At 44.8% G+C, this 21,505-nt stretch overlaps 1 protein-coding gene across 4 annotated transcripts in view; it reads right to left on the bottom strand.

The window, feature by feature from the left end:
- Positions 1-21,505, bottom strand: part of DAAM2 (dishevelled associated activator of morphogenesis 2) — a 252,754-nt gene that overhangs the window by 118,468 nt on the left and 112,781 nt on the right. For all 4 annotated transcript variants that reach the window (XM_067564774.1, XM_067564777.1, XM_067564776.1 and 1 more), the window contains exon 3: positions 2,501-2,590. In XM_067564774.1, coding sequence (XP_067420875.1) covers positions 2,501-2,590 — 90 coding nt within the window. The remainder of the gene's footprint in view (positions 1-2,500; positions 2,591-21,505) is intronic.

Below are 21,505 nucleotides of genomic sequence, written 5' to 3'. Positions count from 1 at the left end.
TTCCTCATTTTTCAAGAATATGACATGACGTGAAAGACAGGCTGTAATGAGGTCTGAGTGTACCACAATGACCTTTCACAAGCACCTTAGCAACCATCATCATAAATAATTAAATCTAAACTATAATTGTCAAGAGAAATGAACAAAGTGCCTTTAGTGATGCATGAGCCGCATTTTTGTACAGGGCATTTGTTTACTTAAGACAGTCAACAGGTCCCACAGACTTTGAGGTAAATTTGGGAACTTCGACCTTCCATTTGTCTTAGACTAGAAATGGCATCTTGGGTTAATGTATGTGAATGGTCCCTCAATTTTTACTTCTTAACAATGCCATTTTATAGTAAACTGCTTACTTAGAACAGACTGCTCTCTCCTCCTGCAAGCTGCTGAATGCCCTCAGCTCCCGATTCATAGATTCAAAGGCCGGAAGGGACCATAGTGATCATCTGCTCTGACCTCCAATACAGCACAGCCCAAAGAACTGCACCAAAATAATTCCCGGAGCCGATCTGTCACACTGTCACAATATCTTTTAGAAAAAATCCAATCTTGATTTTTTAAGTGGAACCAATAGGAATGGAGAGTACTCTGAACATTGCAGGATAAGGCCTCCCTCGTTGGGCACTTCCTGGGTGCTTTACATTGGAGAATGGAGCCTTGTGTCTAAAATATTAGCTTCCAGACTAAAAGGGAAGGGACACAGTCTTTCGCTCTGTGCTGTGAGAGATACCTAGCAAACTTTTGTCATTGTAAAATAAAATAAAAAATAAAAATAATAATAATAAAAATAATAATAGATAGATAGATAGATAGATAGATAGATAAAGTAAGGTAGACACAGCCAGGGAGAGGAAGAGAGAGATCAATGCTGATATTCTAGCTGCCCTTGGGGAGAAAAGGGGGTCAGGGAGGGAAGGAAAAGTGAATAACATCAGATAATTGAGCGTATTTGCAGTGTAATTAATGGCCATCTGGCATCAGGACCTTGTTTCAGTTAACAGGGCATTTCAGATACCTAGAGTTTGGCTAATTGAGTTTGCACCATACGTGCATTATAAAGATTTTCCAATGTGAGGCCCCTTTAACTCTGGAGGTCTTCAGAATTCTTGTATCAAATCTACTGCCTTAAAAAAGTGTAATGTAGTGAATCCAACCAACATATTAAATACATTAAAGTCTGAAACTTCCTGCCAAAGCCAGGAAATGGAATGTGTGGTTCTCTAAGATGACTACAAATAGATCCTCTCCCACTAGAGCAGAGAAAGCCAGATGAGTCTGCCAGCAAAAACGTAAGGCAGACATTAATCACAGAAGCCTGCACCTTCTCTCCATGTGCAAGCTCTATGCACCAGCAGGAAGGATAATGGAAGCCACCAAACAGAACAGGCTTACGGAATTCTCAGAGCCAAAGATGTTCTTAGGTACTTCCTGGATTCCTGCTATCATTCAGACACTAATTCATTATTCATCATCATTAACTTTTCCTGGGTGATAGATTTCAGCTGAGAGCTGCCCATATGCAAAACACATCTTTTTTGGTTTGATTGAGAGTTTTTTTAATTCCACTGTAAGAAATGAATTTTAGGGCCAAGAAAAGGGTCCAGATTGACAACACCAGGTACTGAAGCCATTGATCTATTCACAGAAAAAGTATGTTGCAGGCAGCAGCAGAGCAAATATTATGATCTCAGTAATGCCATCTGCAGGGTTTGAACCTGGACCCTCCAGTGCTAAAAGCATGAGTCTACTGTTTGAGGCAACACCTCTGTCAGATATAACCAGAATATTATCCTCTTATCTGGACCAGCCACTAAAAGGACAAAAATCTAAAATCTCTTGGTTTGATTAACACAAGCTTAAGTAGTAACACACACCAAAACCACTTTTTCCAGGCATTTCTCTTTAACATGTGCTAGACCATCAGGGAAATGCTTCTTTATTTCTTGTGGGCCAGCAATAATATCCAGTGCTCTACTCCTGGAGGAGTCTCTCTCTCAACCCCCCATTTTTCTAGTGACAGGAGCCTGTGGGAATTAATTTGGCTATCAGCTACAAGTCCTTGGCCTCTCTCTTCTTTGACAGCAATTTCGAAACTTTCCTGTTTATCTGAATGAGGAAGTTACCGCTAGAAACTCACATGAACTGATCGCTCTCTGTCAAATGGGATAAACACCGCTTGCTACTTTCTCTGGAGACCCCTGAGACATCAAACTTCACAAGAGCAACATTATTATAAGTATTATATATATATACATAATAAAATTCATGATGGTATGATAAGGCATAAAGGCTTTAACTTGTTCTGGATGCCCTTCATAAATCAATTGTGCTTTCACTCATAAGATACTGTCCCAAACTCATGCCAATAAAGCCTTTATACCACTCCATCACATATTCTATGTAGATCTAAATGGATAAACAAACTCTGCACACACACACATGTAATTAATTACACACAGAGTTCATTATTTAGCTACTTAAATCAATCAAAAGACAGTACCTTCTTTTTGCTGCAGTAAATCTGCCACTTCTTCTCTGGCGGGAGTGCAAACATAGCCTCTCTGTTCTTATCCGTGAGATCCAGTTCATCCTGGGATTGTAAATGAAATACACACAGTCAGCAGTTGCATTGATACCTGCCAATATTATAGGAAAAATATGGATCAAGCACATCCCTCCACCCTAAAGTAAAGAGGCAGAGGCCCTACTGTCTCCCTGTAATGACTGATCCCTGTAAAGATTTTTATTGCCTGCACCCCCTTCACCACTAATTTATGTTCACACATTCTGCCACAGGTTCCCCCAGTCACAGCAGAACAGACCCAGAGAAGTTACATGAGCAACCAGTGTCTGACTTCCCTCGTGAATTATCATTACACCTGTGCTCACTTGGGTGGGAGCAATCACTGTATTTGGTGAATAAGTGATACATCCTGATACAAGGATCATGAAAAGTGTTTAAATGAAAAAACCTGCTCTGGCTAAAATAGGGCAGACACTATATAGGCTTCTCAGAGAAAATTTAGAGTCAATGCACCTCATTCCAGGTCCATAATGCCAATCTGGATCCCACCCACCCCCAGCCCAACCCAGCCCAGCCCGGGCTGCTCTGCCAATACACTTCAACAGTGATCCAGAACAATCCCAGAGACTGCTTGTTATGCCAAACTAACTGTTTTTTTGGCTGGCTTTGAACCAGCAACCTAGAAGTGCAAAGGGATCCATTTCCCATTACCACTCCCTGGTACCATCCAGTCCCCAACAAAAGACAGACGTGACACCTCATGTCTTGGAAAAAAAAAATCAACAGATTCTAATGAGATAAAGTCACCATTGGCATTAATGGGAAAACATCTTTTGTTGATGAGAACAGCGAGTTTGGCCCAGTATTTCTGGAAAAGGAAGGATTACCTTGTCATTGGGAAACTACACTGGATTCAGGAGATCTGGGTTCAATTCCCAGCTCTACCAGAGATTTCCAGAGAGACTTTGGGCATGCCATTTGACCTCTCTGTGCCTCAGTTCCCTTTCTGGAAAGGGATGATAATACTCCCCTTTTCCCCAGCTATTTAGACGGTAAACTCTTTGGGGCAGGGACTGTCTCTTACTGTGTATATTAAGCATTTAGCAAAATGGGCTCCAATCTCAGTTGAAGTATGTACGTGCTGTTGGAATATAAATAATATTCTGAAGAACAAAACAAACAAACAAACAAACATATTTTGCTTTGTTTGGTCCATCTGTGCTGATCATGCAAGACAAGTGGCAGATGGGTGTGCTTGAACAAGAGTAAGAGCTTGTGTGTGTGGTACAGAGACCACCCACTCCTGGCTGATGGTTTCAAATAATGTTTCAGCCAGTTATTTTAATATATATATATATATTTGAAAGAGGAAGTGTTCAGGGGTCCTATATCAAGATGACATAGTAAGGGCTAAAAGAGCTGTAAATGCAGCACCCACACTAAGCTAGTCCAGTGAAAGGACAATATGTCTAACTCAGCGCCACAATGGCTCATTTGGAAAGCTTGGAGGGCTGGGAAACTTGTGAAAACAGTGAGCTAAATTGCATACTGAGCCTGGTAGCGGCTGCTGACAGATTTAAAGGTCCACAGAGACTTCAGCGGCAGAAAGGTACAAAAGAAACGCAAACAGTAACAAGGTTAGGTCACTGCCAGCAGCAGAAGGCAGAAGAAGCTGGGGGATTTTTTTTTCCCTCAAAAATGTTTAAAGAAAAAAAACACGTTAGCTGTGCATGAAGAGTGCAAACCATGTGGAAATGTTTAGGGTGAGTTTCCAAACAAGGGGGCAGCCAAGCGAGACAAGGAGTTCTATCCTCGCTACACACAATTAGAAAGCTCAAACCAGAATCATATTCTTGGGTGGAGAGGGAGAGAGAAACTACATGTAAGGTTGAAAGACAAGCAAAGGAATGCTGTTAGAGGTCAAGTGTGCGGGATGAGTGGGAGGGTCAAGGAGGAAAATCAGAGTTTCCAGGTTTGGAATAAGAGCTGCAGGGGCTGCAACACACACATGAATTGAGCTGGCCAGTCTCAGCTAAATCCTTAGAAAATCATCATTGCTTTATTTCAATGCCTAATGAGTTTATCATTTGTTTTACAAAAAACTAACCAGATATTCTAGCCCATGCTGCTCTATCTGAAGTAATAATATGCAAGAAACTGGAGGCAAATAGAACAAATAGTGGGAGCTCTATTAAGAAGCTTAATTCATGCATGTTGAGCAAGTGCAAGCTGAGAGACAGCTAGTTCTGTTTGGTTTTCACAGAAGCTCTGTCAACCCAACACTGAATGACAGTGCACTCAACCAATACAAGACAAGATAGAAACATGACATCAGAACATTCTCATTGGATTAATATATCCAATATATAATGAATATACAGGATGCTGTAATCTAGCCACTTTGAAAGTTGCTGAACCTCTTTTGTGGGTGTTGCATGCATCAGGCATAGATTCATAGATTACAAGGCCTCAAGGGACCATTATGATCATCTAGTCTGATCTCCTGACCAAGGTGCATGCTGCTGTCTTTGCCTCGGCAAGCATTCTGCCATTGAATTATATATTGTGCATCCTGATTGTATGAGCTTCTTTACAGAACAGCTAGCTAAGGGGATGGTCGATGATGCAACGGAAAAAAGCATGCACATGCAGGCAGCCCTCCTCACTGCAACCTAAAAAAGCAAACAGAGTCATTGCCCAGGTTGCAGTCTTCATGCTTCAGGACATAACTTGCTCAGTTGAGACTCAGGAAGGAATCTGCTTCCATTGAACAACAGTTAGAGAAGGTGGGTGCAGATGGGCTACCTCTTTCTCTGAAACAATCAGCACTGCCCACTGTCAGAAGGCCAAATCCTGAACTCCAGCTCACAGCCCAAATGGCAAGATTGTAAGTGGGGCACCTCTGTAACCTATGAAGAAAACCTCCCCTACTGAATGCAGAGCAGCAGTGATGCCAGTCGTTGGCCTTCAGTGAAGTGTGCAGTCATTCCTGTGGCAGCTGTGCTCCCCTTTAGTGAGGGAGGAAAGCAAGTGAAACTGCATAGTCTTGGATAGATCAGCCTTGCTTACCTTCCTCCCCTTACCCAGCCATTCAAAAGCCCCTCTGGTTGAGGCCCAGGGACTCCTCTTGCCTTCCTCTACCTCTTTCTGCAGGGGCAGGATGAAGGGCTTCTGTGACTGGAGAAGAAAGGGCAGGATCTGACCCAGAGATAAGAAACTGGACCACATGCCTGTTCCAATATGGAATTCTCAAGGAAGCCACCTTAAGACTCTCACTGCCTCGGAGCATGGAAGTAATAAACACCGCAGGCTCTGAAGAGATTAGAAGGGTATATCTGATGTGCTTGTGAACACATCAAGCTGGCCTGTTTTCACCGAGTGACACTGTTGGTTCTACTGTGAGTGCAGTGACAGTGGCCAGCCACTAGAGGAAGAAGCAACCAAAAAAAGAGAACGTGGGAGGGTGCTGAAGAAGTAAGGACCTTAAATAGAGTCATCTAGAATAGAGAGAGAGAGCCAGGTGTGGAAGCCCACATGCCTGGATGCCCAGGGAGTGTGGGGGAGAAGAAGAGAAATTCTGTAGGAATAAAGGGGGAAAAAACCCTCTTCTATCTGTTGTGGTGATTTCTCTACAGAAATGTAGTAACTCTTCTTCCCTGTCTTGGACAGGGGGCTCAGTTCCAGAGCTTCATGCCAACAGGCTCCTGTACAACACAGCTCAACTGCCTGGCTCTCAAAAGCACTTCAAGCTGCAAATGCTCCAGTGAAATACAGATTAAAGAGACATTTGCCAGTACATCCCCAGGGAGATGTAAAAACAAAGTGCAGTTACTATTCCTTACATTGCACTTGGTTTTCTATTTCTTTTTTCCTTTTATTTACTGAGGGTGGGATACGTTCAGTTAATTTCCCTTTTATGTGGGGACTTTATACGAACAAAGCCTGAATTTTGATGATACAACATTAAAACGTATTGGAGCTGGATTTGAGGTTCAAGTATTTCCAGTCCAGTTCTCTGGGCCAAAGGGGAAGATGGCCTGAATTCAAAATGGCTGCAACCCAGGAAAATGAGAGAGAGAGAGAGAGAGAGAGACAGGGAGAGAAAAGGAGGAATGGGCAGGAAACATAAAACAGTTTTTTGTGGGATTTAAAACCCTATTATGTCCCATGTTTTAGGGAACATTCAACAAATTGTGAAAGCAGGATCTGGTGCTTGGTAGTCATTGTTTTATGGTGATATCATTCAAAATCCAGCACAAGCTGAAACAAAAGTGAATTTCTCACCAATAAAAGGCTGCGCCTCTCTGAAAAAGTGTTACATTAAATTAATACAGGAAAAATAATGTGAGAAAATAAAAACACCCCATGGCTATCTAGAAAGATCTGGTTGTCTCTTAAGGACTGTGCGTTTAGGGATCATTTCACCCACCTCTGGGGTGGAACATAGCAGCTACTTAGCAGGGCACAGTAACTCTGCCCGTCAGTGCCTTGTAGGACAGGAAGGAAGAATAATTCATTCAACTGGAACTGGAGGGGGTGGGGGGCAGAATTTCATATACGCTGACATGGTGATCCTAATAAACTACTGTGAGGTGTGTTGGGACAATCTAACAGTGCTATGTGTGGAATCCCTCAAGCGCAGCAGGGCTCTTTTTTTAAATAAAGTTCTTTGCTACTTATGCCGATTTTTCTACTAACCCTTTTGAATGTGCATAGGAAGGGCTTGACATGGTGTACTTGGGACTGACATTGAAGAGAATTACCAAAATGTGCCCCTCCTGCATTCTTCGCTATTATCTGTTAACTCATCTGAAATCAATTCAAATTAGTTTGTGCCAGTATTGGACTAAGGACAATCCTGGATTTTTATAGATTTTAACACCAGAACGGGCCTTTATAACCATTTAATCTGACTAGCTGCCTAACACAGGCCATAGGTTTCATCCAATGATTCCTGAATCTAGGAATCTCACAGTTCCACCTGTTGTATCTTGTCCCAACCTACACGGCAATCTCTTTGGCAAGGGATTGTTTTTTTTACCACATACATGTACAGTGCTAGCATCTCTAACTGGTGTCACTAGATGCTACTTCAATACAAACAACCAATAATAATAATAAATTTGATTGAGGGTGATATTTCTGCATTGCTTGCAGTTGTCATACTTGAGCAAGGCGATTCTCTTCAAAACAGGTTGAGGTTGATATATGCATTCTATTGCCAGGCAGCTCTTCCCAATTTGTGTGGTCAATGCCTCACTTCTTAAGATATATTTTCAGGGTGTCCTTGTAATGCTTCCCGTCCTCTTACCATGACTAAGTTGAGAATAGAGGGCTTCTTTGGAAGCATCAGCACAGAGAAGCTGACATTTCATAATCTTCGCCTCAACACTGCTGATGTTAACTGCAGAGAGAACGCTATCATTGGTGCGATGGTCTTCTGCTGTTGGTACCACTCCAAACGCTTAAGATGGCTTTGATATGTCATCCATGTCTCACACCCATAAAGAGGAGTGGGGATGACTTCTGCATTGTAGACCAGGATCTTAGTTTCCACTTGCAGATCTTTGTCTATAAAGACATGATGGAGCAACTTTCCAAATGATGCACTGGCACAATGGATCTCCATGGCCTTTGCTTGCCACCACTGATTTTTGATGTCACCCCACCTCCTTTGAACTACATCTTTAAGCCAATAAGTGTCTCGGTTTTGCGGGTAAGAGGGTTCGTTTTGCCAAGTTCAAAAAGCACTTCTCTTCTGATGAGAACAACAAGGAAATCCTAGCACTTATTCATCTAACCAATCTTGACACCTTCTCTTTGATAGCAACATTCATGCTTGGCCCGAAGAAGATAATCTCAAGCTCTGTACTTAAACTTCTCAGTACTCAGATGGACACTGCAGAATTGTATGTTTAGCATTTCCAACCTTGCGTGGCATGAAAATAGGATGATGTCCTTTGTACAGAATTCCACCACAGGCAGTAAGTTCATCTCTGCAGTCTTGAATGTTTTTATGTGAGGCAGTATCTGGGCTTTTTCTGCTGGCTATCCATTTAATTTTTGCTCAAGCTCTTGTAAATTGGGTCATTTTGTGTTTCTCATTTGAGCTTGTCAAATTTTTCCCATTTCACAAGCACCAAATTTATTTTAGTTGCAAAGATCACAGAGTGAAACTCCTTCCTCTGACCTCTCTCCCACTGCCATCCTTGGCTCACAGGCAGCTGGCCTGCAGTGGATGTGCTAAATGCTCTGCACTGGGATCCCAATTCCATGACACACCAGACCAAAGCTGTTAACATGTATATTTCTCATCACATAATTAGAAGAAGGGTCAAAAACAAAAATTCCAAGCTTCTTTGACACTCCCAAAGGGGATGGCAGAGCCTTGGGTCCTGATAAAAAATAATTACCTCACTCTGAATGGGTTTATTTTATTCTGTAAAAGATAAACATGAATTCTAACACATCATAGGATCCAATCCAGTGTGCTTTGGCTCTGGCATCATGAGGACTCTAAAGGGGGTTTGAGCTCTCAGCGCAGTCACTTAGAGGGAGCTGGTGGTGGTGGGTTAAGCAATGCTGAAGTGCAACCCATGCCAAACCAGATAAAAAGCACCAGTGTCTTTGGGATTGGAGAGGGAGGACAACAGCAGAGAGAGATGAGGGAGAGGTGGTCGGCAGCATAGTGTGATCTTTTCCAATACAGGATCCAACCCAGCATCGTTGTTACGGTGTCCACAAGTGAACCGGGTGAGACCACATTGCTAATCTGTGATTTATGTTGCCTGACAGCTACATTTTGCGTTTAGTAACAATCCCAGGAACCTGTATTTTTTCAGTCCCCATTCTCTGTGCCAGCCCCATCTTGGCAAACTACAAATGGGTTACACTGATGGCCTTCACATTCTGTCTGCACTTCCCCTGCTGAGGAGAAAGAAAAAGTGAGAGAAGCCCCATCAAAGGCTCAAAGTCAGCAGTCCTGAAAGCTACTTCAGAGCCATCCAGGAGGGGATGAATAAAATAATCCTTCTTCAGATCTCAACCCACTGCACAGAGCTATGAAATAATAGAAATCAGAAATAGGGAAGATTTATTAGGTCATTTTGTCCATCTCCAGGGGACAGTATAGGACTGTTCTTCTGCAGTGTATTTTCCAGTGCTTTGTCCAATCTAGTTTGTCACATTGACAAATCAGAGGCAGTGTGCTGGAGAAATCTGTGCTTGGAACATAAAGGGTTTGGCAGGATGTGCTGAAAATTGATGACTTGAGTTTTCACTGAGAAAGATTAATTCAACTCCGCGAGCAGGCTGGAGTTGTCAACTCAACATAATGCAAGAGAAATTCCATTCACCAAGCTTCGTAGCAGGGAAACAATCGGCAACGACACTGTCACCTACATGGGTGGGGCTCTCCACTTTCCCACACATGCAGGAGGCATGTTCTATCTCCCACATATGCCAGTGCTGTGTGGCCTTAGTGCTTCACCAATCCGTGTGAATGACTCCTCCACCCTATCCTAACCCTCGCAGTGAAAAACAGCTTCTTTAAAGGGACAATGAAATAAGTCACTCGTGGGAGAAGACTGAGGAAGAAGCAATATATTCGGTTTGATTGTCTGAAAGCAATGGGACGTGTGTGTTCGTGAACTCATTAACAAAACAAACCTTGGCTTCCATACCTTTATGTGCGTACAAATATGCATACAATGTGCATACAAGTATGCTGTGGGCACCTGTGTCAGCTCTATGCACTGTGACAAGGTCAGACTAGATGGCTACTGGAGAGTGCTAGAAGCCCAATATATAAGATCCAGGCTCAGCAAGTCCCTTTTACCCTAGTAGCTGAGCAGGGGTTACTCCAGGTTAATTAATACACATGAAGCCAATCAAGGCCCCACCTAGGACTTGTTAAAAGCCTCCCTTCCAGAGAAAGGGTGTGGCTGGAGTTGTGAGAGTGAGGTGAGCTATCAGAGAGTGTGAGCAGGCAAGACATTGTCAAGAGGGTTTAGGAGAAGGAGCAGAACGCTGGCAGAAGAGAACCCTGCAGGTACAAAGACTGGGGGAGGGAAAAACCCTGCTGGAAGAGGACAAAGGACCTCTCCCAGGTCTTGTGGCCTAAGGGAAGAGACCCTGACAGAAGGGAAAGATTGAACTGGACATTTGGTTTGGGCATTATGATGCCCAGTGGGGCTGTCAGGGGTGAAGAGCCTCCTCTGGCAAGGAGGCCAGGAAGGGCCCCTGTCTGAGCAGGGTGCAGACATTAAATCAAGGGGCATACGGAAGTAACCCAGGGAAGCTAGCTGCTCTCCTGAAACCACAGCACAAGGCTGATACTTGTAGGGACCCTGGGTTGGGGCCCACAGTCGAGGGTGGGACCGCCCCCCCCCCACTCCCTACAGGCCATTCACTGGAGGGGCAAAAGCCCCAGCAAAGGAGGCAAGGGCCTGTGGGAACCAGAGACAGGACTGTGTGCCAGCAGGTAGCGGCCATCTGAGAGGCTGCATTACCCTCCCCCACCACTAGAGGGTGGAAGAACACTAAAGGGTTAAGCAGTGCCCTGACCTACTGCTAGCAGAAAGCGCTGGACCCACTGAGGTAGAGGAAGAGCTTTGTCATAGCACATAATATGCTCGTATCACATATGGTACATGCCTGCACACAGGTACAATGAATGAGATGTTACATGTACATGCATGTGTGTGCTGTGTGCATACAAGATATATGTTCACACAACACACGGCATGTGTGAAGGGATACTTCTAAGTCTGAAACTGCCAGTGTGTTGACAGACAAGACACCTGAGTGTGGCTCTCACTGCAGCTCTGAAATGCAGGTGAACAGTTACTTGTATATTCCCCTCAACCCACCTCCCCATCCCCTCCCCCCACTCCTGATTTCCTTTCCTGCCTTTGCAACAAATGCTGCTCTGGAAGGCTCCTGGATGAGGAGGCCTGGTTATCCTCTCACTTCAACCAGTGCAAATCAAAAGCAGCTTCATTTAAGTCAATGGCATTACACTTGTGTGAAACTGGCATACGTGAGAGGAGAATCAGGGCCTGGGTGTCTTGGCTGTCCATTTCCAAAGCTCAGGACTAGAACAGAGATCTCACCTGCCAAGGAGAGGGCAGTCCGCTTCCAAAGAGAAATCTCAGCCGCCCCCCACACAGTGCTCTACTCCTGCTTCCTTTCTCCCTCATTAAGCATTGGTTAATCTCTTGTTTATTTCCTGGAGAAAAGCTGAGTCCCACCCAGATCCTGCTTCTCAAAGCAGTATCACAGCACATGCTATTAACAAGACCTATTCTGACAGGCTGCAGGGGTCTCCTCCCCACAGGGATTTTGACTCTGCTTTTGTGGCTCTTCATTCCTCTCTCCCACACAGAAGGAGCAAGCATGAGAAAGCTGGTAACCAGGACAGGCAGCTGGGGCAGGCAGTATTAATTTATGCAACTGCACAGCTCTTGTGCGTGTACACACACACACACACACCATCCATCAAATGTTTGTACGCACGCACGCACACACGCACTGTGGGTGATTGTCTCCCTCTCTCTCCTCATTTGTATGTTGCGCACCATCTGAGGTGGTAAGCACTTTGGGGCCAGGCCCATGTTTGGATCAGACGAAGCACCTGCGAGCCCTCTCCCAATTGGAGCCTCTGGGTGTTACCGTTTAATATTAAACAAGAGATGCTGTTTCAGCACAAGTGACCCTTCCCCACCCCTCATTTCCCTTCCCCCTCTCCTCCCTTTCCCTGCCCAAGATTTGTTTTTCAGGCCAGAGACCTTCAGATGAGACTTTGCATGGGAAGCTAGGTGTGGGAAAGGTTATCAGGAAACCGCCATCTCAACTGCTACCTTTCCGGCTTCCCCACCCTACCTCCAGCCCCAAAGTCTCCGCTCTTCTGTTTAATTCTAATGAGTTCAGAGGAGATTCCTGTGCTAGAGCAATTCACAGCTTGGATTGTGCCAAAGCACACAGGCACACACCTCTCTGATCGCTTCCTGCTCAAACACTGCTCTTCTGGCTCACCCCATAGAACGTGGGTCGGGAAAGGCACAGCAAAAGAATCATTCCGCTGGAGCCCTGTGCCAAAGGCAGGCTGTGTTTCCAGGGGCGTGGATACTGCCCTCTTCTTCCCCCTCAACTCTATCCCCTCGTGTGCATCCTATTTACCATACGCCTCTGCTGAGGAAAAACACATAAGACAAAGCTTTGGCTGACCTTTAGTTCTCTGAGACAATATTATGTAAAAGGGCAGGCGAAACAAAGGGCTAATAAGATTTCCAAAGAGTGAAATTCACAAATTGTCAGTGTCTGCTCTTGGAACTCAGGATCAGCGGGCCAAACTCTGCCCTCAGACGCAGGTGGAACTCTGAGGAACTCTAATTTATCAATTGAATTAGAAGGCTTACTCCAAATTTACACAGGCATAAATGAAATCAGAAATTGGCACCAATTCTAGTCAGCTACTCCAGATTTGCTACAGTGTAACTAAGACCAGAATCTGGCCCTAATTCCTCTAAATTTAGTATAGTTACTCTGGATTGATACCAGGACAAATGGGAACATAATCCTTCTCTAACTCAATTAGTTCAGTGAATTTACTTTAGATTTTTACCAGTGTAACAGAGAACAGAATTTTCCCCACAGACTTCAAGGATAGAAGAGACCTGTTAAGTCACGTTTAATGTGTTACAATCTCTTCCCTGAATTAATGAAGTATTATATTTCCTAGTAATTAGTCCAAAGTTGTTTTAATTGTCCCACACAATGGAACTTTCTAGCCCCCCCTTGGAGAACCATTTCACAGGGTAAGTACAATCATTGCAGCACAAAAAGTGATGCATGTTGCCTTAAGACAAAAAGTGCATTTTAAATCAACTACGCAAACACTACCGGGAAGGTGTCATGGTGTATGCAGTTAGCTACTCACACGCTTTTGTATTTTATTGATCAAAAACCCTGATAAATAGCATGGTACCTACTGCACTGACATAATATGAGTTGATAAAACACAAGCCAAAGTTTTTTTTTTCTTTAAATCTTTTAAAGAACATTAACAGGAAACCTCATAAAACATGGGAAAAGGAACAGGAGTGGGTTAGACATTTAGTCTTGTGGATCCCGTACATTTCTTCAATGCAATTACCATTCATTGTTATTATTGTGTCAAACATTTGTAACACAAAACTCATCTGAGTGTAGATGAGGCAGCCAACAGTTTCATACTGACACACAGGCTCATCCAGCTGTTGCTATCAGTGCTGAGATGTAACACTAAGGCCCTGACCTTTCTTGGCCATTAAAAATCCCATAGTCTTTTCCATGACTCAGCGATATCCCTAGCCAAATTCCAAATTGGGTAATTACATTCTGCCTACACAAAATTGTCCTTCAGTTTCAACTTTAGCTATTCTTCAGTTAGAATAACTTTACTCTTTAGCTCTCCACTTAATAAATGGTTTCATAATTTTGTAACAAACTGGTAAACACAGATGTGGCTGCTCTGTAGGTAGCTGCTTTGTATTTCTGGGTATGTGATTCTGTACATAGTCAGCAAAGAGTTTTGGGAGTCTTCTAGATGAAAAGGTGCTTTAGAAATGTGAGTTGCTCTTATTACATTTGCACTTAGAGGATCAGAATGGTGATCAGTTCCCCATGGTGTAGGGCTCTGTACACGTAAAACAAAGATGGTCCCTGCCACAGAGAGTTTACAGTCTGAACAAGAGTTTACGTTCATTAGAATTGTTATTGATGAGAGCAAAACAAAAATCTATGAATAGAAGACAGTGATGGAAATTTGCTGCGAAGAACCAGAATACAGTAGCTAAACAGGATTGGGTGTTTCACTTTGCTTATAAGCAGCTTGTGCCTCAACTCAATCAACAGTATGCAGCACTTTACGCAGAAGCTGGTGTAACGGTATCTTCATTTTATAGATGGGGATACTGCGACACAGAAGTGAAGTGACTTGTGCAAGGGCCCAGAGGGAGTCAAGGCCAGAGCTGGGAAGAGAACTCAGGAGTTACTGGCTCTCAGGTCTGTGCTCATAGCTCTGAGGAGAGCGCTGCTCTCAATGGCTGTTCCCTTCCCCACAAGTTCAGGGATGGCGTTAGACTTGAGGAACAAGGCAGAAACTAAGGAGCGGGCTCCCACCCTGCCTCCCTTCCCTGCTCACACATTGGATTTCTGCAACATTTCTGAAGCCAAAGCCTGAGCCCCACCGCTTGGGACCGAAGCCCAAACCCCGCTGTTCAGGGCCCCCTGTGGTGTAGGGCCCTGGGCAATTGCCCTGCTTGCTACCTCCTAATGCCAGACCTTCAGAAGTTTTAAAGACCTGTCAGTAAAAAATGCAAATAGGTTTCCATAGGAGTGGTCGAGCTGGCGCGCCAACCCCAGGTGGAAAGCATCAGTCCCTTTCCTTCCCTTTGACATAGTGCCTCTTAGGCAAAGCAGCTGCTGAGGGGGCCTCGAGTGACGAGTGACACAGAAAGCCCCCTCAGCGGCCTCCCTCTCCTTCCTGTACTGAGAACGCAGGAGGATCTTCCAGTTGGATTCCAGAGGAATGCAGCAGAACGGCTGCTGATTTGCTGCATCTGATGACACTGAAAGTTTTTTCCCCCACCCATCCCATAGGAAGGCGCCAGTCAGCCACTTACCCAAAAAGATGGCACATTGCCCATTCTCCCCCAGTCATGATATTACACAAAGTTACTGAGGTATTATAGAGAATTACAGCCCCTGCCACGTACACACAGATACTGTATTGCAAATCACTCAGGCCATGATCTTTTCTGATCTCCATTGTTAAGCAAGGTGGGCAGACTGAGTCAGAGAGATGAGAAGAAAGAGGGCAAGAGCAGGAGATCAATTAGCTGGGAGTAAATTGAACAAACTAGATTCAATACACTCTCTCCTACCTCTCTGCTCTCTACTTCAACCTCCTTCCTCGTTATCCCACTCTCCATGGAGATCCCATTAAGTTCCAGTCTTTCTTCCTCTTCATTTACAACTTCTCTCATCTATTTCCATAGTTTGACTACCACCTGTATGCTGATGACTCACAAATCTGCCTGAATGGCCTTCACTCCATCCAATCCCACATTTTTAGCCTCTCTCCCCCTCTCTGACATCTCTTCCTGCGAGCACCTATGACTCTTCCTTATCCGAGTTCTTATATCTAAATTCTACATGGTCCCCATTTCCACAGGACTTGATTGTCTCCCTCTCCTTTGCCTCTTGCATCCTGGCCACAGACAAATCCTGCCCCTTCTTCCTCTACAGCATTAAGATCAGACCTTTCCCTTTTACTCCTACAATCAAAACACACATCCAGGTGTCCCACATTGTCCATCTTACTGCAGCCCTTCTTCTCTTCCTGCCACTCACGTAGCCCTGCTCCAATTCGTGAAAACCACAGTTGGAGGGATTATTTTACTAGCCTGTCATTCCCCCTCTTTAGATCCATTCAATTGCTATCCCTTCAGCACCACATTGAAGGTGAACACAAGTAAACTGAACCCAAAGTCCTACAAAACTCTGCCCCTCCCTTATCTACATCACTCCACACCCACTCCACTCCACCAGCAATGCTAGCCTCAATATCCTGCTGGTCCACTTTTCCCATAAACACCTCCATGCATGCCCCTACAGATTAAATGCTCTTCCTGTGCTAGTTCCCAAGACCACTGCCCTCCTGCTGCACTGCCCTTTCCCCCCAACCTCTTCCTATTTTTGTCACCTTCTTTCATTGCTTCACATCTGAAATTAGACTGTAAACTCCTGAGGGCAGGAATTAGGCCTTATTTGATTTGTGAGGTGCCTAGCATAGTTCTGAACTCTGTAAAACATTAAATAGTACAACTGCATTACAGAAAGACTCTTAGGAACAGCATAAACTGCTATACCCAGACACAAGGTAGCTAGATCAGAGGGCAGACAAAAGAATAGTTGTATTGCCAGTGCTTCTCTGTTCCCACGGGGGTGGGCAGAGGCGGTTGCTCCAAGTCAGCAGGAATATAAGTGGAACTTCATGGCAATGCGAGTTCATATATAGGGAGACTTCAGGAAACAGAAAACAAATAGAGAGATTGTTTGCTTTATACTCATAAAACTGGTGCTTAAAGGACCCAGGCAACGTAGAAAGAAAGCAAGACATTCTGACAGTGCCAGCCAGTATGTCCATCCTGCACTCTCAGTATCTTATTTCAACAGCCTTAAAATACTACCTGGGAGCTTCTCTGACACAAACTAGACCCTAATGGGATGCACAATTCTAACTGTATTAACGTCACTGCAGTAAGAAATAGGCCACAGTGTAGCTTTACATGAACTTCTCACTCTAATTAATGCAGCCCTTACCTTAAGTGCACTTTCAGCTATGTCAGACCATGCAAGTGTCATCGAGCCAGTTGATAATGTATTAAAGACATTCTGGAGGGATGAGGGATGATTTCTGAACAGCAAACGTACCAACTCTAACAACTGCATAGAAGACAGGATCTATCTACAACTTCCAAGCATTCAGTAGTGCAATGATGTCAAATCAGCTTCTTTGTACATCATTCTCTGTTCTGAGAAAGTCAAACTGATGGGAACTTATAGCAAAGCTTGCATTTTTACAAGCTGCTCTGGTCTCTACCCTCCTTTTGCTGGTCTACACACCTGCTTCCATGCTGCTGAAATTCAATAATATTCCATTGAAACCAATGGATTGCTAGGATGGACAAAACGCTTTCCCCTCGGCACAGCATGGGAAACCCACCTCAGACGTGTCTACCATAGTGAGGGGGTCCTACCTGGGATGGTCTCTAGGCACAGCAGGTGCATCCCACCTGGAACATATCCAAACCTTTCATGGGCGCAGTATATGCAGGCTACCCAGACCTTTGAGCAGTACGGCAAGTACACTCTACCTGGGGCATTCAGCAGCAGCCAGTCACCCCTGAACAGACACAAAACATCACAGGTAATTTTGTGGTCCCTGGCTTCCCCAAACCCAAAATCTGGCAACAGGAGCACAGACTCTGATTTGTGCTTACTTATAGAAATGTGCATGGAAATCAGGACTTGTCCATGAACGTCAGGGTTTGTGCATGAGTTAAAGCATATGTATATGCTTTGAAAAATCTGGCCCTGCAAGACCAGAACCTTAAAAGAGGATGGGTTCACCAAGGACAAGTGCACACTTGTCAAGGCTGTCAACATGCTACCTGCAACTGGGTGATGCACCTCCCAAGCACCCGCTTGTGGTCAGGGGTGGCTCTGGAGCACCCTGCCTCAGTTTCCCTTCTTCCCTCCTCAATAAGCTTCACACACGCTTCTCTCTGTACAACCCAAATATCAAAATTTCGAACAAAACTCAAAGTCTCAAAATAAAATTCAACTCAATTCCCCGCTTTTAGCTGGTCTCTCCCAGCCCTATATCTGCCTGGAACCTTGTACTCCAAGAGTCTCAAACTCTCCTTGCACTCCCTATTCACTGCAGTTCTTCTGCCATCTCTGCCACAGCTTCCTCTTTTATAAGGCCCACGTGCCTTCCCTTAAACCCAATTGGACAGCAGGTAATCAATCAGTCACAGGTGAACTGGACCTAACCCCCTCTGAAAGGGGCCAATCACTCTATGGCGCTCCCAATGCGGTCTCCCACCATTTCTAGCTTTTCACTTTTTCTTCTCTATAGAACAGGAAATAAGAGGAAATGTCTGAGGAGAGGAAGACACACGGCACAAGCATGGAGAGCCTTTGCCATCAAAGTATTGCTTTCCTAACAGCTTCAAACATCTGAATCAACAGCCCACCACACTTGCCAGTGGTTTTACTGGAAACGAATCACCTCTGGCAGCAGTGTACAAAACTTTACTCAGGCAGCTTCAGTCTAACCTGATAGAGATAAAGAAGGTTTTCTGGAAGGCACTCTGCTACTGCAGGGCCCTGCTGAACTCTCTGCCTTCAGAGGATCACCTCAGATACTGACTAAGACCCCTGCCCTCTTCCTGGCCCCACCGAATATCTGAGAAATACCAGTTAGTCTCTTCATTGGGATTTTTCTTATAGCCTCCACTGAAATGCTCCTGTTTAGCAGCCTAAGGGTAAGGAGGCCATAATTAGGAAGGGGGAAAGTCTCGGTTGGCCCAAAGCCAGCAAGTCTCCTGATCTACTGGAACCAGAGCTCATCATATGTGAATGAAACAGAGGGGCCTCTCCAGATCTTGATTGCATTTGGCACAAGAGCACTTTCCTGGTTAATTAGGAACAGCCATTCAGTATATAAATGTATAGCAGGAGGGCTCAGGCAGTGAAAAGGCCATGTGTCTGGTGCAGGAGGGAAAACAGAGGCACTTTTAAAATATATTTGCAGTGAATTTTCTACTAATCAACAGCCCCGATGACTGAAAGGTCTCTATTTAGCCACCAAAGTGGTGAAGCATGAACGGGATCATGTAAGCTACCCAGGACTCAATTAACCCATCCCTGGGCCCTAGGCAAACATACATATTTGGGCCCCTCCCTTACATGGGTGCCAGGTTGCAATACCACTCATTCAAATTTGACTCAGCCACCCCTCCATCCTCACAGGGGAGTGTGCAGGCCAAACTTGAATGAGTAGCACACAGGATCACAGTGGCACAGTGACAGGAGAGGCAGCCAGGCCAAATGGGGCCCTCCCATCATGAATTTGGGCCCAAAGCACATGCTTAGTTTGCTTATGCATTAATCTGACCCTGAAGCTACCCACAAACACCTCCCCAGAGCAGGGAGGCTGGAATGATTTGTAGAGTGGGGGTTGAACCAAACTGTAAATGCTGTATATGATGGAAACCACTTTAAGCCAGGGTATGCGGCAGTACCCCTAGCTCCAGAAGCTATGCCCCAGAGCCAAGCAGAACCCTGGTTTTCTTTATTGCAGGACATTCCAAGATTTTGAAATGGTTTATGTTCCAAAACAGCTAAACCAAAAAATGTTGAAGTTTCCTGTGAAATGAAATTCTGAAAAGATTTCATGTTGGGGTAATCAACACATTTTGTTTCAATAAAATCAAAATGTTTCATTCTGGTTTTGACTTCCTGTATATTATAAAACTGAAACGTTCCATCTTATCAGAGCACTTTTCCTTCCCCCACCCACCAAAAATAAATATAATCATAATTGACTCATTTCTACAAAGCGTGTCATTTTCAATGAAACAGCATTTTTTTAAAGGGAAATATTCCACTGGAAAAATTCTGCCCAACTCCACACTTCCCCACCCAGTGTACGTCAGCTCTGTCCCACGGGATCACCTGTATAGATAGGAGTCCTCCATGTTCATGACCCATTCAGTCTCTCACCTTTATTCAGAGGTAGAGTTGCCACCATTTGCAGTGGTTGGTCTTTCATTTTGTTCTTTCAAACATGGACTCTTGTCCACTGGGAGCTAGACTGATAACAGCAACCTTATTTCACATAGTCCACTGAACAGCCATCATGGCTCTGGTGGGATACCAGCAACAGCTTCACTGAGGCCTGCTCTACATTAGAAAATTAGGTCAGTTTAACTATGTCAGTCAGGGGTCTGAAAAATGCACACCCTTGAGTGCATTGTTAAGCTGACTTAAGCCCCCCTTCCCCACCTCAATAGACAGTGCTAGGCTGATGGCAGAATTCTTCCATCAACCAAGCTACCACCTCTTGGGGAGGTAGATTACCTATCCTGACAGGACAACCCCTCCAATTGGGATAGGTAGTGTCTATACTGAAGCTCTACAGCATTTTAAGTGTTTTAAACTTAGGCCTGGTCTACACTGGCAACTTAATTCGACTTAAAGTCACTTAAGTTGACCTACTTACACCTGCGTCTACACTGGCACCACAATTAATTCGAATTAAGGTGCCAGGAAAATCGACTTAATAAGACCACCTCTGCAAGTGGCATAGCACCTAAATCAAATTTGTTAAATCGATTTAGTTTCAGTGTAGACAAAACGTCACTTAAATCAAATTAATTGACCTCCGGAATGTATCCCACAATGCCCCGTTTTGACTGCTCTGGACAGTCACGCTGTGCTACTCAGTGGTCATGCTACCAGGAAAGTCCCCTCCCCTCAAGCCCCGAGAAGATTTGAATGTTCATTTCCTGTGCTGCCAGCATGGAGAGAGCTTTGTCAATATTCTCCGCATGGCTACTGCAAAGCCCAAACGCGCTCCAGCATGGAGTCAACCAGAGGCCTTAGACCTCATTGGGCTGTGGGGTGAGGAGTCTGTTCTGGCTCAGCTCAGAGCCAGCAAAAGGAATCTGGACATTTATGGGAGGATATCCCAGGGCATGCTGGAGAAGGGACACCAGAGGGACACTCAGCAGTGCCACGTGAAGATCAAGGAGCTGCGCCAGTCATATCAGAAAGCCAGGGAAGCTAGCAGCCATTCTGGCTCCTCGCCCAAAACATGCCACTTCTATGATGAGTTGCATGCAAGTCTCGATGGCGATCCCACCATGGTGCCGCCCCACAGCATCGATACCTCTGCTATGTCACAGTCCATGGTCAATGATGAGGACCGACCCTCAAGAAATGCTGTGGAAAGACTAGCTCAGATTAGAAAGAGGGTGAAAAACCCCCAAGAGATGACATGTTTGGTGAACTCATGAATGCCTCAGCTGCCGCAGAGACAGAGCAAAGAGCATGGAGGCTGATCTTGTCCCAGAATATGGACATGGACAGGGAGAGTCGCCGAGAAATGATGGAGCATGATCACAGGATGATCACGCAGGAAATGCTGCAAATCATACGGGACCAGGCAGAGATGCTCCGGTGGCTTGTGGAGCTTCAGGAAGAGCGGAGGCAGCACAGAGTCTTGCTGCAGCCCCTCCATAATGCTCTCAACCAAGGACTTTGCCGCCTTCCCCCTCCCCTACCCCGAAGAAGTGTCAGAGGAGATTGTCCAGGATGCAGTACTTGCTCTCCTCCACTCCAGTGGAGGCGAGCAGAAAGCAGCAG

This window comes from Emydura macquarii, unplaced genomic scaffold (genome assembly GCF_026122565.2).
Source record: "Emydura macquarii macquarii isolate MOO-44397 ecotype Brisbane River unplaced genomic scaffold, CSIRO-AGI_Emac_v2 contig_2676, whole genome shotgun sequence".
Taxonomy (NCBI): domain Eukaryota; kingdom Metazoa; phylum Chordata; order Testudines; family Chelidae; genus Emydura; species Emydura macquarii.
Note: the sequence above shows the minus strand (reverse complement) of the source record. Positions and strands in the feature narration are given on the sequence as shown.